This window comes from Cynocephalus volans, chromosome 1 (assembly GCF_027409185.1).
Source record: "Cynocephalus volans isolate mCynVol1 chromosome 1, mCynVol1.pri, whole genome shotgun sequence".
Lineage (NCBI taxonomy): Eukaryota > Metazoa > Chordata > Mammalia > Dermoptera > Cynocephalidae > Cynocephalus > Cynocephalus volans.
In genome coordinates, this window is record NC_084460.1 from 143,115,582 (window position 1) to 143,132,985 (window position 17,404).

At 39.0% G+C, this 17,404-nt stretch overlaps 1 protein-coding gene across 3 annotated transcripts in view; it reads right to left on the bottom strand.

The window, feature by feature from the left end:
• The window catches only part of LNP1 (leukemia NUP98 fusion partner 1), a 43,426-nt gene that overhangs the window by 10,669 nt on the left and 15,353 nt on the right, over positions 1-17,404 (bottom strand). For 2 of the 3 annotated variants that reach the window (XM_063096697.1, XM_063096689.1), the window contains exons 2-3: positions 3,072-3,223; positions 1,287-1,484 (exon numbers count right to left, since the gene is read on the bottom strand). In XM_063096697.1, coding sequence (XP_062952767.1) covers positions 1,287-1,445 — 159 coding nt within the window. In that variant the 5' untranslated portion in view covers positions 1,446-1,484; positions 3,072-3,223. Of the gene's footprint in view, positions 1-1,286; positions 1,485-3,071; positions 3,224-17,404 lie in introns of those variants that run through there. The other variant, XM_063096706.1, reaches the window with a different exon arrangement.

Consider the following 17,404-nt stretch of genomic DNA (forward strand, 5'->3'; position numbering starts at 1 on the left):
TCTATTCATCAGATGGTAATTTTTTTTTTTTTTTTTTAAAAGATGACCGGTAAGGGGATCTTAACCCTTGACTTGGTGTTGTCAGCACCACGCTCAGCCAGTGAGCGAACCGGCCATCCCTATATGGGATCCGAACCTGTGGCCTTGGTGTTATCAGCACCGCACTCTCCCGAGTGAGCCAGGGGCCGGCCCCATCAGATGGTAATTTTTATTTAGGTTTTGTTTCCCTACAGAAACACATGCTTTCTGCATGTTAGTTTGATGATCATACAATTTATTGTTGACTCAGAGAATCTAAACAGTTAATTCAAGCAAATGCCCAAAGCAAGGACAAGCAGAAAAAGATGTCATGTAGACATCATTTTAAAATTTTATACCTAACAAATTCTGCTATTCCCCAATGGTTTAAAGCAAACATCACTGCAACCTAAAAGTGATCTATCCAAATAGGGTGGATTATATCAGTTTTAAAAGCCTGACAAATGTTAAAGTTTATTCCAGAAACTTTGTTTGTAAACATGTTTCTTTCTTTGTTTTCCTATTTGCTGTGGCTCCAATGGGCTGTTGTGATAAACAGTAAATCACAGCTTATTGCTGTATAACTGTAAAGCAGAGAACATATGCATTTACTGTGGAGCCTTCTAGCACCACAGCTGAGCAAAGAGAACTGCTGCCCGTACCTGCCACCAAGTCCACTCCTGGTCAGGCCCACCCATTCCCCAGATCTCCTTGGGAGCTTTCCTGCTACCTTCTTGCTCTCCAGATACCTGGTGCTCTGCCTAGCCATGGGATAACAGGGCTGAGGGCAAGAGAATATTGGCTCCTTCTCCCTGCAGGAAACCAAATGGGAAACAGAAGAAAAAGTACATCGAATTTATCAAAGGTTGTGATCTGTTGTGCAGAATCGCCAGTTCCTTAGAGGTTTACCAAATAGTGGAGCAATCTTCAAAGACTAATGGAAATCACACATATATCCACAATGCTACATACACTATCTATAACACAAAGTTTCTTTTTTTGGCTTGAATTCTATCATTCAGTGGGATTACCCCAGGCTTATCAGGAGCTCTGACTAGCACTTAAAGATATCTTAGATTACTAAAAATAAAGAAAGCATTACTTAATAGATAAAAATCAGGATCATTAAAGGGCAAGATAAAATGATAAAAGGGATTTTTGTAGGTATAAAAAAAGGTTTTAAACAAAAAGACTCTTCAAAAAATTCTCTAAGAGAACCTTTCCCTCCCCTACTCCAGTTTTCCCCTCATTCTGTGGTAAGAACTCACTGGGCAGGGCAGGGAGGTTTTCCTGTAACTGGCATCTTGTCGTCGGTGGTGTTCCCGGAGTCCTCTCTCATCCTCCTCTCTCCAGCTGTGACCCCAGAAGCTGCTCATCCATTTGGCAAAAGACACATCATCATCATCATCATCATCTTTGTGCTCCATGTCAAGGCAATTCAAAATATTGAAGGTCTGTACTTAAATCTGACAGAGGAAAATACCACCCAACAGGGCTGACTTGATGAAACCCAGGATCTTCCCCAAAAGACAAAATGAAACTGTGTTTTTAAATGGTCTCTGATAATGGCATTCTTAAAGAAGAAAGATTTGCTAAACAACCACTTCATCATCAGGCAGCCTTGGGCAATGTCTATTTATAAATTGTGCAGCCCACATTCCCCTCCCCCTTGTCTTTTTAAATTGACAGGCTTTTTAATCCTTCCATTGCTGGGACTTGTGCCTGGCAGCCTAAGGGTTGGAAGCACAGTCCACTGCCTGGTTTTCCCTGTGCTTTGCTGACAATGGCATGTGATGGCATCTCCAGCTGTCAATGATGATGGAGCATGACCCTCATAATATGCCTGTCAGCTCCAGGCCAGCTCTTAAACGGGGTCACACACAAGGGACAGACTGACTGCAGCTTGAAAAGTGGCCAGCTGTTGACATGTCATATCTAGAGCTAGGGACTCTCCTAATAAATTTAATTGATATTGATATAAAATCCAGCTCCTGGGGCAAAGGGAGCAGTTTTGTGTGTGTGTACAAATGTAAATAATGTGTATGTACATATAAAATGCACAAATCGTAAGTGCACAGTTTGATGAATTTTTACATATGTATACCCGTGTTACCACCACCATGCAGGTGAAGACATAGAACATTCTAGCACCCTAACAGGCTCCCTCTATTCCCCTTCCAATCCATGCTCCCTTCAAAAGATTACTACTTCTGACCTCTGTCATCATATATTAATTTTGCCTGTGTTTGAACTTTCTTTCAATGGCATTATACAGTATTGTTTTCTGTCATTCAACATTGTCGGTGAGATTCATCCATACGTTTGCAGTAACAGTAGTTCATGCTGTGCAGTATTGCATCGTATGAAATCTCACAATTTTTTAATTCAGTTTACTGCTGATGGTCATTTTGGACTGTCATTTGGGTTGTTTCCAGTTGGGGCTGTTATAAATAAAGCTTTTATGAACATTATAGTCCCTATCATTTAGTGGGCATTTTTAAAAAATGAGAATATTATATTTATGGAGCCCCTACTCCGTGTCAGGTATGGAGCCAAGTATTTCAACATATGCTATTTGCATTATAACAATGCTGTGACTGGCAAATTTGTATCACATTTTATAGATGAGGAAATTGAGACTCAAATAGATCGTTCCTTGCTGAAGGTGAAATTAATACTAAGCACCAAAGCCAAGTTTAAAGTAAGGAATAGAATAACAAAGTCCAGGATCTTTCCACTATTCTGCCAGTATTCCAAGAGACCTTTGAGAAATCTTGCATTTTCAAACAGGATTCCTGGTCATTTGCCATATGAAAATCCTTCCTTGTGCTGCAAAAATATAGGCTTAATAATTATGACCAATGTTTGTAGAGCATAGTATCACAATTTATATATTACTAAGGAAAAGTAACCAAAGCATAAAATGATTTGCAACATTTTTATTTCTTGCTTTAAGTCATGACAAATGCATGTTTGCTACTTTGTAATATTTTTATTAGCGAATGGAGGAAGCCTGCTTTTCAATGACCCAGATGAGAAAGGAAAAGCTGTACCTGTATGTCATTACTGTTGGTTGTCTCTGCCAAATAAAGAACAGATAACTTCTCTTGGGGAAGCAGGACCAGATCCATCCACGAAATTTGACTACTAATAAACCTCTTCTTTTCTATTCCTCCTAAGACAGGAATGTCTTTTCTTCCAATTTCTGAAATAAAAATAAATAAATCTTATTGGCAGGGGATGGAGAAACCAGAGCAGATAATACCTAATTATTACATTAAAATATTTTGAGGAAAACAAATGGAACTTTATTTTAGAACCTTTTTGAGTGATGTCTGTCTCTTGGAGTTCTGAACCATTCCCTTAATGTCTTATAGACAGAACCAATTAATTTAGGTTTTGGCAAATGGACAGGGGGAAAAAAAGGTAATATGGTAGGCCTGAGGCTGTTTACTTTTACAAAGGCCTGCTTGCAAGGTTAGCCTGTGGCTGGCATCTAGGAACTTGGCTGGCAAATAGTTACCTACAATGATATAAAACTTTGTCTTAATGAAGAGTGGCTCACTATGCCTAAACCGTATACAGAATGTAGTTTATTTTGAACACCTGCTTTCTTTCTGGGAGTCTGGAATTTTGACATGTGCTAGGCAGAGATTGTGTCTTAATAGTTCAAGTTGTTGAACAAAAATATTGAGTGGCTTAAACAACAAATATTTATTTCTCACAGTTCTGGAGGCTGGGAAGTCCAAGATCAAGGCACTAGCAGAAGCAGTGTCTGGTGAGAACCTGCTTCCTGGCTTGTAGACAACCATCTTCTTACCATATCTTCACATGACTAAGAGAGAGATCATGTCTCTCATGTCTCTTTTTTTAAGGGCACTGTATTAGTCAGAGTTTTCCAGAGAAAGAGAACAGTAGGAGATAGAGACAGAGAGCATAAGACAAAGACAGAGACAAAGACAGAGAAAGATATTTAGAGCCAAGAAAGCCAGTGGTATAATTTGGTCTGAGTCCAAAACTTGGTGAGCCAATAGTGTAAATCCCAGTCAAGAGAAGGAGAAGATAAGATGGTATGTCCCAGCTCAAGCAGTAAGGCAGGAAAAAATGGGCAAATTTCTCCTTCTTCTAACTTTTGTTTTATTCAGGTCCTCAAAGAATTGGTGGCGTCCACCCACATTGAGGAGAGCTATCTAATTTCTGAGTTCACCAATTCAAATGCTAATTTCATCTTAAAATACCCTCACAGAGATATCAGAAATAATGTTTAATTGGGACATCCCCTGGCCAATCAGGTTGACACATAAAATTAACCCCCATAGGCACTAATCCAATATTTGGGCTCCACCCTTATGACCTATTTACTTCCCAAAGACCCCAAATACAAATGCCATCACAGTGGGGGTTAGGCCTCAACATGTAAGTTTGGGGGTGGGGGGACACAAACATTTGATTCATAGCAGTGTGCCTACAACTAGCACTCAGTAAAAGCCCTGGACACTAAGTCTCTAATGAGCAGGTAGACAACACTTACACATGTCACAAATCATAGCTGGAGGAATTAAACACATCCTGTGGGCTTCACTGGAACAGGACTTTTAGAAGCTTGTGCCTAGTTTCCTCCAGACTTTACCTCACATGTCTTTTCCAATTTTGCTTTGTATCCTTTTAATGTAAAAAATCTTATCCATGAGTACAACTATATGCTGAGTTCTAGAAAATCCCCAAACTGGGAGTGACTGTTGGTGTCAGAATTGGGATTTCCTAAAACAACCCCAACTCACTAAATTATGGCTAAAGTAGTGATTGGGAAAAGGAAGGAAAAAGGGGACATGATGAGTAACCTTCAATGCCAAGAGGCTACCTAGTCATCCATAGTATGAAACAGCAGCTAAGATGATGTCTGTTGTGAGAGGTAAAAGTTACTTATAGAATTTGAAAATGATGAATCCAACCTCAGGGGAATTGGTTCATTGAATTCCCTGGCTGCTTTTGGCCTTGATAACTAAAATGAAGGGATGGAAAAAAAAAAAAAAAAAGTACAGCCTGGGTGATGCCTTTAGGTTTTGCTCTCTCCTCCAGGTGAGAGGAGAAAGGACCCAAACATTCCTCCCCCAAATTTTAGATAGGCCAAAAATGTTAAGTTTGTATTGCTCTCTCCTCCAAGTGGGAGGGAAAATGATTAAGTCAGTTCCAAGGGCTGGAACAAGGCTTTAGATAAACTAGAAACAAAGGGTAGGGAGAAAATAACACTCTATTCATGGGTACAGCAGTCCCTTGCATTTCAGCTGAGAATCTCTCAGCAACTATAATTTTAAATACGTAAATGCTGAATTTACTGCCAGGAGTTTGAGTAAACTTGCAATGGAGAGAGAGAGAGAGAGAGAAGTTTTTAAACATTTTTTTTTTTTTTTTGGCAGCTGGCTGGTACAGGGTTCCAAACCCTTGTCCTTGATGTTATAATGCTGTACTCTAACCAGCTGAGCTAAACTGCCAGGCTGAGAGAGATTGTTTTAAATGCCTTTTATTTTGTGGTGATAATATTATAAAATATTTTATGCTTGTAATTTCATAAATGCTAGAGGGTTTATCCTAATCAGGGAAAGCTGCCCCATAAAATATGTTAGTAGAACATGAACTTCCTTGCTTTTTGCTGCTGGTGGATGACTTAAAATTTAAACTCTTTGAATATTTGAGTATTAAAAGCTCTATAACTGATGATTTTTGCTATGGTTTTTTGCCTGTTGAAGCCTATGGGAAAAGGTAGACAACACAGGAGAAATAATCTCCACTGGAAAATACACTTTTTGAGTTTTAAAAGGTAGTTTTTAGTTTGCTAATAAGTTCTTCTAAAATCAGATGTCTGCCTCTTAGAGACCAATGATTTTCCAACCTACTTTGCTTATTATTATTATTTTTTTTAAAGATGACCGGATCTTAACTCTTGACTTGGTGTTGTCGGTACCACACTCTCCCAAGTGAGCCATGGGCAGGCCCAAATTTGCTTATTTTTGAGTGGGTCAATTTGGACTGTAAACCTGATGATGTAAAAAGGGCTTCAAAAATCTGTGCTTGGGGCCGAGCCCCTGGCGCACTCGGTAGAGTGCTGCGCTGGGAGCGCGGCGACGCTCCCGCCGCGGGTTCGGATCCTATATAGGAATGACCGGTGCGCTCACTGGCTGAGTGCCGGTCACGGAAAAACAACAACAAGAAAATAAAAATAAAAAAAATAAAAAATAAATCTGTGCTTGTCACTTGGACTTGGAACACATCGGTTTAGGCCTCTAGCCTCTACTTTGCTGTTATTAAAGAAGAAAAGTTGCTGGCATCTTTGGAATCCTGAATTCACAGGTCCTAGCTGCCTGAATCTGAGGCTAAGCTGAAACCTGATATTATTTGTGATGGACTGTTCCAAACTCTGGAAGCAAGCATATGCTCAATGTACTCAGAATTCAAACTCTGGGACTACTGCAGGTTTATATACAATACCCCTCTGTGAGGCCTTAATTATTAATACATCATGAAGGCTGGCTGGGCCACATGGGTCACTTGCAGATACCCATGAAAAAGGGATTGTTCTATGATGGGACCATTTGAAACCAAGATGCTGATGGAACTAAATGCACCAGAAATGATTGATCACAAGAAATCGAACTTGTGTTTCCTGTCAAAAGCCACAAGTTGGAGGAGAGCACATCATGGGGAGTAAGGACTCTCCATCCATTCAGGATAGATGGGACTCTCAATCCCCTTCTCAGGGATGTCTCACTGATGTTAACTCGTGTTCAGCTTTCCAGATTATCTGAAATTTGTACCCCGATTCTATTCACTCACCTCTCTCCTTAGTCAGGCAGTTTGATTACTAAATGCAGCTGGCCGCAGACAGATTGATCTTTTCTAGGTTGCTTACTGAATAAATGATCAGGACAAAAGGGATGGGTGTTACATAAAAAGATTCTGAAAATTTTTGAAAATTCAGAATTTTGCACTAACCAATTTCTGAACATGATGTGATTTTCTGGTTAAGTTACATAAAAAATGATTTTCCATGTAAATTCTCTTGTCCATCTTGCACCCAACCCTTCCTGATAAAAAGTCTACATGAGAATTAAAAATGATTGGGAAAAATGTAAAGTTATGATTTCTGAATGAGTCACACTGATTTTGTCATGTGAGAAAAGAGAAGAAACAAAAGCCCAGCACCTGTGAAGATTCAGGGGAAGGAGGGCATTAAAGATCAGTTTTTCAGAACTGCTGGTTCTCAGAACTACTGGTTCTCATAACTGCTGTTTTTCAGAACTGCTCCTGAACATCAGTGTTGTCTTTCCAAGATGCTGTGAGATATTGAATTCAAACTGCTGAGCATATGATCACACCTAACAAGCACTGACTCTGAGACAGCAGGGGGTGGCCTCAGCTCCTACATTTTCCAAGAATATCTTAAGATGTTATCTACACTCATGAGGCAAATGAACTCACATCATAAACAAGCAAAACTGATGAAAATTGACTGCCTTTAGGCAGTCTTTCTAAAACCAAAGACTCAACTGAATTATTTGGACTGGATGGGGAATCCTAGGGCAGAAGATTCCACAGTGGGAATCCTCTCTGGGGGCCCTGTTTACTTGCATTGTCTGACTAATGTACATCCTCAATGGCATGACTTAACAACTGCAAACTTGGGCTGGCCAGTTATCTCAGTTGGTTAGAGTATGGTGTTTAACACCAAGGTCAAGGGTTCAGATCCCCATACCATCCAGCTTCCAAAGAAGAAAAAAAAAATTGCAAACTCTGTTTCCAAGAATGCTATCTGGAATTGTACTTCTTGCATGTGTACCTTGACTGTCATGGACTGCCTCAGTCCTGGAAGGCACTGCAGGTCAGCTTAAAATTACCAGCCAGTGTTGTGCTGTGCTTGAGTTGATGCCTCGAGCTAGGCTGAAAAAGGTTAATACAAAAAATTAAAGAGAAGGCCACTTGGCTTCCTAAGACTGACATTTATAGTTAATGGGATTTGTTTTAATTGGCTAAATCCAGGACCCCTGGATTTCAGGTGAAGTCAATACTGCAGGTTGATTTTACTCTGCATCATGAATTCTACTGATAATAATTTTGCTATAAAATGCCTGGCCAAGGGGACAGACTGTACAGAAAAGGCCTAATATTGCAGGCCTAAAACCACCTATCCTTAGAAAGGCCTGCTTGCAAGGTTAGCCCTTGGCTGGCTTCTGGGAACTCGGCTGGTAAACGGTTCCTGAAGTGATATAAAACCTTCCCTAAATTACAAGAGTGGCCTGAACTGTGCAAGCAATGTGGCTCATACTGAACAACTTATTTTCTTCTGTGAGATTGGAATTTTGGTACCTGATAGGCGGAATGTGCCTACATGGACAGCGCCTGGTAAAAACCCTGGATAATGAGCCTCCCTTGCACATGTTGTCACAACTCATTGCTGGAAGAATTAAGCATGTCTTGTGTGACTCCACTGGGAGAGATCTCTTTGAAACTTGAGCCAGGTGTCCTCCAGACTTTGCCCATGAACCTTTTCTCTTTGCTGATTTTGCTTTGTATCTTTTCACTGCAGTAAATTTTAGCCATAACTAAATGCTGAGCCCAGTGAGTACTTTTAATGAGTCACTGAACCTAAGGGTGGCCTTGGGGACCCCCAACACAGGAAGGAAAGTGAACTTTTCAAATCTTCGACCAAAAATTCTCCCAAAGCAAAAAAATATAAATTTACCCCAGAAAGAAAAAGAATTTGGTCTACATTATAGAAAATTAGACTTCCAGCTCTATTTCTTTCTAGTTGAGCCCACTTCTTTAAAAACATGAGGGGAAGATGGCTCCACTTAGCTTGGGCTAAGGTTCTTATAACAAACCTGGAGTAGCAGCAGCAGGTGTCAAGCCTCAGCATGAGGAGAACTGCTCTTCCAGCCTGTCTTGGAAGCCCTGGTCCAACAGGAGTTCCTGTCCCACCACTGGAGCCCAGCCACTTGCTTTCCTTAACAGCAACCCTCGATACCTGCCTTGAGGAGTTGCACAGGACTGAAGGGAGCTGCCCTTTTAACCCCACTCAGTCTACCCAAGAGTTGTCAAGTGGCTGGGACAGCAGCAGTTTTCTAGAGAGTCTGAGTGTGTGTTTTCTTATCATGCTTAATGTAAGAGGAACTACTGTCTTTCAGAGGGTAGGAAGCTATGGTGTATGTGTTCTCACAAAGCAACCAGACATCACAAGGAAAATGATCCCCGTTTGGGATAAAAATGAATGGCTTTTCAGTGCCCTCTTTCACATTTGCTGCTTCAGGAGACTAAGCAATGATGAAAAGATGACTTTCTCTCTGTTTTTTAATTCCCTCACTGCCATGGCCTTTGTTGTTGTAGTATTTCCTGTTTCTTAAGGGTTACTTGAACACAAGCACGGCAATACCATGACAGTCAATCTGATAACCAAGATGGCTACTAAGTGACTAATGGGTGAATGACTGATGGGTGGGTAGTATCTACAGCATGGAAATGCTGGACAAAGGGATGATTCAAGTCTCAGGCAGGACAGACCAGGACGGCCCCTAGATTTCAACATACTACTTAGAAAGTATACAATTTAAAAATTATGAATTTTTTATATCTGTAATTTTCCATTTAATATGTTTGGACCATGATAGACTGAGTGTAATTGAAACTGCAGAAAGCAAAACCATGGATAAGGAGGGACTCCTGCATGGCAAGATGTATCTAAAAGCTTTAGAAAATATTTATACCCTTTGACATTTTGAGTATATTTCATAAGTAGATAATAAAAGGTATATACAAAAAGTGTTTGTTCATCATAACATTATTTAAAATAGCAAACATGTGGAAACATCTTAAAAGTAAAATAACTGGAGATCAGGCTAATAAATTATGATATACTCAAACAATGGAATTCTATGCAGTCATCAAAAATCATAGGATTTAATGACACAGGGAACTTCTCAGAACAAAATATTACATGGTGAAAAATGTAATATAGGATGATGGTTTATGGAGCCTAGATATTTGCTTAAACATTACTCTGGATGTTTCTATGAAGGTATTTTTGTTTTGTTTTGTTTTGTTTTTTGAGATTTACATTTAAATCGGTGAACTCTAAGTAGACTACCCTCCATAATGTGAATGAGCCATCCAATCAGTTAATGGCCTGAATACAGTAAAGATGGACCTCCCCCAAGCAAGCAAGAGGGAATTCTGCCAGCAGACTGCCTTTGCACTTCAACTGCAACATCACCTCTTCCTGGGTCTCCAGCCTGTTGGCCCACCCTGCAGATTTTAGGCTTGCCAGCCTTCATAATCACATAAGCAAATTCCTTTAAATCTCTCTCTCTCTCTCTCTCTCTCTATATATATATATATACACACACACATACACACACACACACACACACACACACACACACACACACACACACATATCTCCTATTGGTTCTGTTTCTCTGGAAAACCCTGACTAATACATATAGTTTATTAGTATGATCCCAGATGTCAACTATGAATCATAGGATGTCAGACAATTTTATTTTTTTTATTTTTTTTCAATTTTCTAAATTCTGTAAATAATCATGTGTTGCTTTTGTGATCAAGAAAATATGTTATTTTTAAGTGACCAGTGCATGTTATACTTAATTGTGAAAGACTGAAAGCTTTCCCCCTCACATCAGGAGTAAGGCAAGAATGTCCACTCTTACCACTCTAATTTTACATAGTACTAGAAGTTCTAGCAAGTACAATAAGGAAAGAAAAATGGGGGGAAGGGTGTGAAGACATAAAGATTGTGAAGAAGAAATAAAACTTTCTCTGTTTTCAGATAATGGTTTTCTATGTATAAACCCCCCAAAGAATCTACAAAAACACTCCTGGAACCTATAAGTGAGTTTAGCAAGGTCACAAGATAGAAAATCACCACACAAAAAATTAATTGCTTTCTACATAATAACAGCGAACATTTGGAAGTCAAAATGTAAAACACAACACCATTTATAATTGCTCCAAAGAAAATGAAATATTTAGATATAATCTGACAAAACATTTACAGGGAAAAAAAAGAAAAAGAAAAAAATTTACAGGATCTATATGCTGAAAATGACAAAATGCTGGTGAAAAAAATCAAAGAAGACTAAATAATTGGAGAGTCTTATCATATTTGTGGTTTTGAAGACTCAACAGATTAAAGATGCCAATTCTCCTCCTATTGATCTATAGGTTTAATACCATTCTTATCAAGGTGTTTTGTAGATACAAACTTATTCTAAAATGTATTTGAAAATATAAAGGACCTTAAATAAATAAAAACAATTCTGAAAAAGAAGAATAAAGTGGGAGAATCATGCTATACAGTGTTAAAGCTTACTATATAGCTACAATAATTAAGAAGACAGTGTGGTACTGGTAGAGAAATAGACACATAGACCAATGGAACAGAATAGAGAAAGCAGAAATAGACTTACATATATATGCCCAACTGAATTTTGAAAGGGACACAAAAGCAATTCAATGAAGAAAGGATAGCCTTTTCAATAAATGGTGCTGAAGCAACTAGATATTCACAGATTAAAAAATGAACCTTGACCTAAGTGTCATACCTTACACATAAATTAACTCAAAATGGATCACAGACTTACATGTAAATCATTAAACTATAAACCATTTAGGGGAAAAAAGCATAGAAGAAAATATTGGAGTTCAAGAAAAAGAACTAGGCAAAGAGTTTTCAGGTTTGACACCAAAAGTGTAATACATAATAAAAATTAATAAGTTGGACCTCATCTAATCAAAAACATTTGCCCTGTGAAAGACCCTGTTAAGCAGATGAAAAAATGAGATAGAGACTGTGAGAAAATATTTACAAAGCATGTATCTGACAAAAGACTAGTATCTAGAACATATAAAATATAACATTAAAATAAGCAATCAAATTAGAAAATGAGCAAAACGGCATTATCCAGCAAGCCACAGGCTGTCCGCATATCTGGAGTGGGGTCAGCAGGACAAACTCTACAACCACGGACAAACCTGCCTCGACCTCTTTTCCAAGCCAGCCTGTTCTGTGACACTTCCGGTCAAGATGGCGGAATAGATGGTCTCCAGCATCACTCTTTCCCACAAATCAACCAATTTACAACTATACAAACATAATATCAAGTGCGTATGGAACGGGGAGATGTCCGGGGGGGGGCAGAAGCTTTCCGGAGACCACGTACCCTGAGGGGCCGCCATCGCACAATCCAGCAGATAGGCTTCACCACCGCCACCCGGCTCCATTCCCAGCCCCACCCAGTGTGCACGGAGCAGGGTGATGTCCTGCAGGGGAGGCGTGAGCTCCGCAGGGAACACAATGTCACTGCGCGATCCAGCAGCCCGGCCCAGTGCGTATGGAGCAGAGAGACGTCCAGCAGGGGAGGCAGAAGGTCCATAGAGACCACACACCCTGTGGGGGGGCTGCTGCCACATGATCCAGCAGCAGGTAGCCTTCACTGCCACAACCCAGATCCATCCCAAGCCCGGCCCAGTACGCACAGAGCAGGGAAATGTACAGCAGGGGAAGGGGAAGCTCTGCAGAGACCACACGCTCTGCAGTGCCTCTGCGCATCCCAGCAGCCTGGCCCAGTGCACACAGAACAGGGAGACATCCAGCAGGGGAGGTGGAAGCTCGGCAGAGACCACACACCCTGCAGTACCGCCCCATGACCAAGCAGCCTGGCTGAGTCCAAGCTGACCAGAGAGGTGGCTCCTCAGAGAGGCCCAAGACCTGAGGAAACCACACATGCAAGGCACTAGTGGCCAACTGAGCAGTCACTGAGGTAGTCATACCAAATTGGCAACCACAGCAACATCTTAGTCAGTCAAAAGTATCAAACCTGTGGACTGTGAAACCCCCTGCCACAATGAATAAACATCAAAGAAAAGATACCAGAAATATGAACAATCAAGAAAGTATACCACCAAAGGATAATAACTCTCAAGCTCTAGATCCTATAGAACAAGAAGCCCTTGAAATGACTGACAAGGAATTTTGAGTGATAATTCTAAGGAAAATGAATGAGATACAAGAAAACTCAGCTAGACATCATGATGAAACGAGGAAAAGTATACAGGACCTGAAAGAGGAAATGTACAAGGAAATCAATGCCCTGAAAAAAAATGTAGCAGAATGTGCCGGACAGAAGTTATTCAGCGAAATAAAAAACACAATGGAGAGTTTAACCAGCAGGCTTGTGGAAGTTGAAGAGAGAACCTCTGAACTTGAAGATGGGCTGTTTGAAATAACACAAGCAGACAAAAAAAAAAGAAAAGAAAAGAAAAAAGAATCAAAGGCATTGAAGAAAACCTTAAGCACTCAAATATCCAAGTCATGGGTATTCCAGAAGGGGAAGAAAAAGGAGATTGCATTGAAAACATATGCAACAAAATAGTGGCAGAAAACTTCCCAGGTATAGGAATAATCACAGATCTTCAGATCCAGGAAGCTCAAAGATCTCCAAACATATTCAACCCAAAAAGGTCTTCTCCAAGACATGTTATGGTCAAATTGGCAAAACTCAAAGACAAAGAGAGAATCTTAAAAGCTGCAAGAGAGAAGCATCAAATCACCTATAAGGGAGCCCCAATCAAGCTAACATCAGACTTTTCATCACAAACCCTAAAAGCCAGAAAGGAATGGGATTATATATTCAAAATACTAAAAGACAGAGATTGCCAGCCAAGAATACCCTACCCTGCAAGGCTATCCTTCCGAAATGAAGGGCAAATAGTATATTTCTCAGACAAACAAAAACTGTGGGAGTTCACCACCACACAACCACCCTTACAAGAAATTCTCAAGGGAGTACTGGGTTTGGGTCCTGAAAAATAACTACCACTGCCATAAAAACCAAAGAAAAATCAAAACCCACTAGAATAATAAAAATGGCATGCATGAAGAGAAAAGAAACAAACAAAAAGACTATCCACAACCCAAGGAACCAACAAACAGTAAATCAGAAAGCAAGGAACAAAAGACACCTAAGACAACCAAACAATAATCAATAAAATGCTAGGAATAAGTCAATACCTTTCAATAACAACTCTTAATGTAAAAGGCTTAAATTCCCCAATCAAAAGACACAGACTGGCTGACTGGATTAAAAAGGAGGACCCAACTATATGCTGCCTTCAAGAGACCCACCTCACCCATAAAGACTCACATAAACTAAGAGTGAAAGGATGGAAAAAGATTTACCATGCTAACAGAAAAGAAAAACGAGCTGGAGTAGCTATTCTTATATCTGATAAAACAGACTTTAAACTAAAAACCGTAAAAAGAGACAATGAGGGACACTACGTAATGATAAAAGGATTGATCCATCAAGAAGACATAACAATCATAAATATATACGCACTCAATGTTGGAGCAGCCAGATTTATAAAACAAACTCTATTAGACCTAAAGAAGGAAATAAACACTAATACCATAATAGCAGGGGACCTGAACACCCCACTGTCAATATTGGACAGATCATCTAGGCAAACAATCAGTAGAGAAACACAAGATCTAAACAAGACTCTAGACCAATTGGACTTGGCAGATATCTACAGAACATTCCATCCAACCACCTCAGAATATTCATTCTTCTCATCAGCACATGGATCATTCTCCAGGATAGATCACATATTAGGTCACAAATCAAGTCTCAACAAATTCAAAAAAACTGGAATTATCCCATGTATTTTCTCAGACCAAAATGGATTAAAATTACAAATCATTAACAAACGAAATTCTGGAAACTATACAAACACATGGAAATTAAACAGCATTCTACTTAATGACATATGGGTCCAAGAAGAAATCAAGCAGGAAATCAAAAAATTTATTGAAACTAATGGAAATAATGAAACATCATACCAAAACCTGTGGTATACTGCAAAAGCACTACTAACGGGGAAATTTATTGCATTAAATGCTCACCTCAGAAGAATGGAAAGATGGCAGGTGAACAACCTAACACTTCACCTTAAAGAACTAGAAAAACAAGAACAATCCAAACCTAAACTTAGCAGACGGAAAAAAATCATTAATATCAGAGCAGAACTTAATGAAATTGAAATGCAAAAAACAATACAAAAGATCAATGAATCAAAAAGTTGGTTTTTTGAAAAGATAAATAAAATTGACAAACCATTAGCATGGCTGACCAAAAAAAGAGAGAAGATTCAAATAACAAAAATTAGAAATGAAAAAGGCGATATTACAACTGATTCATCTGAAATACAAGGAATCATTCGAGACTACTATAAACAACTATACGCCAACAAATTTGAAAATCTGGAGGAAATGGATAAATTTCTGGACACACACAAGCTCCCAAAACTGAGCCATGAAGACGTAGAAAATCTGAACAGACCAATAACAATAAAGGAGATTGAAGCTGTTATCAGAAGGCTCCCAACAAAGAAAAGCCCAGGACCAGATGTATTCACAACAGAATTTTACCAAACATTTAAAAGGAATTGACACCGATTCTTTACAAACTATTCCAAAAGATTGAAACAGATGCATATCTCCCAAACTCATTCTATGAAGCAAACATTATCCTGATACCAAAACCAGGTAAAGATATAAGCAAAAAAGAAAACTACAGGCCAATATCCTTGATGAATATAGATGCAAAAATCCTCAATAAAATACTAGCAAACAGAAAACAGCAACACATACGTAAAATTATTCACCGTGATCAAGTGGGATTCATCCCAGGGATGCAAGGTTGTTTCGACATATGCAAATGAATAAATGTGATACACCATATTAATAAAATCAAACACAAGGACCATATGGTCATCTCTATAGATGCTGAAAAAGCATTTGATAAAATTCAACATTCATTCATGACAAAAACCCTCTATAAGTTAGGTATAGATGGAAAGTATCTCAACATAATTAAAGCCATATATGATAAACCCACTGCCAATATCATCCTGAATGGGGAATAGCTGAAAGCTTTTCCTTTAAGAACAGGCACTAGACAAGGATGCCCACTCTCACCACTCTTATTCAATATAGTGTTGGAAGTACTAGCCAGAGCAATCAGAGAAGAGAAGGAAATAAAGGGCATCCAGATTGGAAAAGATGAAGTCAAACTGTCCCTGTTTGCAGATGACGTGATCCTATATATCAAACAGCCTAAAACCTCTACAAAAGAACTCTTGGAGTCGATAAAGAATTTCAGCACAGTAGCAGGATACAAAATCAACACACAAAAATCAGTAGCATTTCTATTCTCCAATAGTGTACATGCAGAAAGGGAAATCAAGAAAGCTTGCCCATTTACAATAGCCACACACAAAAAAAATAAGATAGTTAGGAACTGAGTTAACCAAGGATGTGAAAAATCTCTATAATGAGAACTCCAAACCACTGCTGAGAGAAATTAGAGAGGAGACAAGAAGATGGAAAGATATCCCATGCTCTTGGAATGGAAGAATCAACATAGTGAAAATGTCCATACTACCCAAAGTGATATACAAATTCAATGCAATCCCCATCAAAATTCCAATGACATTTTCCTCAGAAATGGAAAGAACTATCCAGACATTTATATGGAATAACAAAAGACCATGCATAGCCAAAGCAACTCTGAGCAAAAAAACTAAAGCTGGAGGCATAACACGACCTGACTTTAAACTATGGTACAAAGCTATAATAACCTAAACAGCATGGTACTGACATAAAAACAGACACACTGATCAATGGAATAGAATAGAGAATCCAGAAATCAATCCACACACCTACAGCCATCTGATCTTTGACAAAGGCACCAAGCCTATACACTGGGGAAGAGACTGCCTCTTCAGCAAATGGTGCTGGGATAACTGGATATCCATATGCAGGAGAATGAAACTAGACCCATACCTTTCACCATACACTAAAGTCAACTCAAAATGGATAAAGGAATTAAATATACACCCTGAAAGAATAAAACTTCTTAAAGAAAATATAGGAGAAACACTTCAAGAAGTAGGACTGGACACAGACTTCATGAATATGACTCCAATAGCACGGGCAACCAAAGGAAAAATAAACAAATGGGATTATATCAAACTAAAAAGCTTCTGCACAGCAAAAGAAACAATTAGCAGAGTTAAAAGACAACTAACAGAGTGGGAGAAAATATTTGCAAAATATACGTCTGACAAAGGATTAATATCCAGAATATACAAGGAACTCAAACAACTTTATAAGAAAAAAACAAGCAACCCAATTAAAAAATGGGCAAAAGAGCTAAATAGGCATTTCTCTAAGGAAGATATATGAATGCCCAACAGACATATGAAAAAATGCTTAATATCACTCAGCATTCGGGAAATGCAAATCAAAACCACA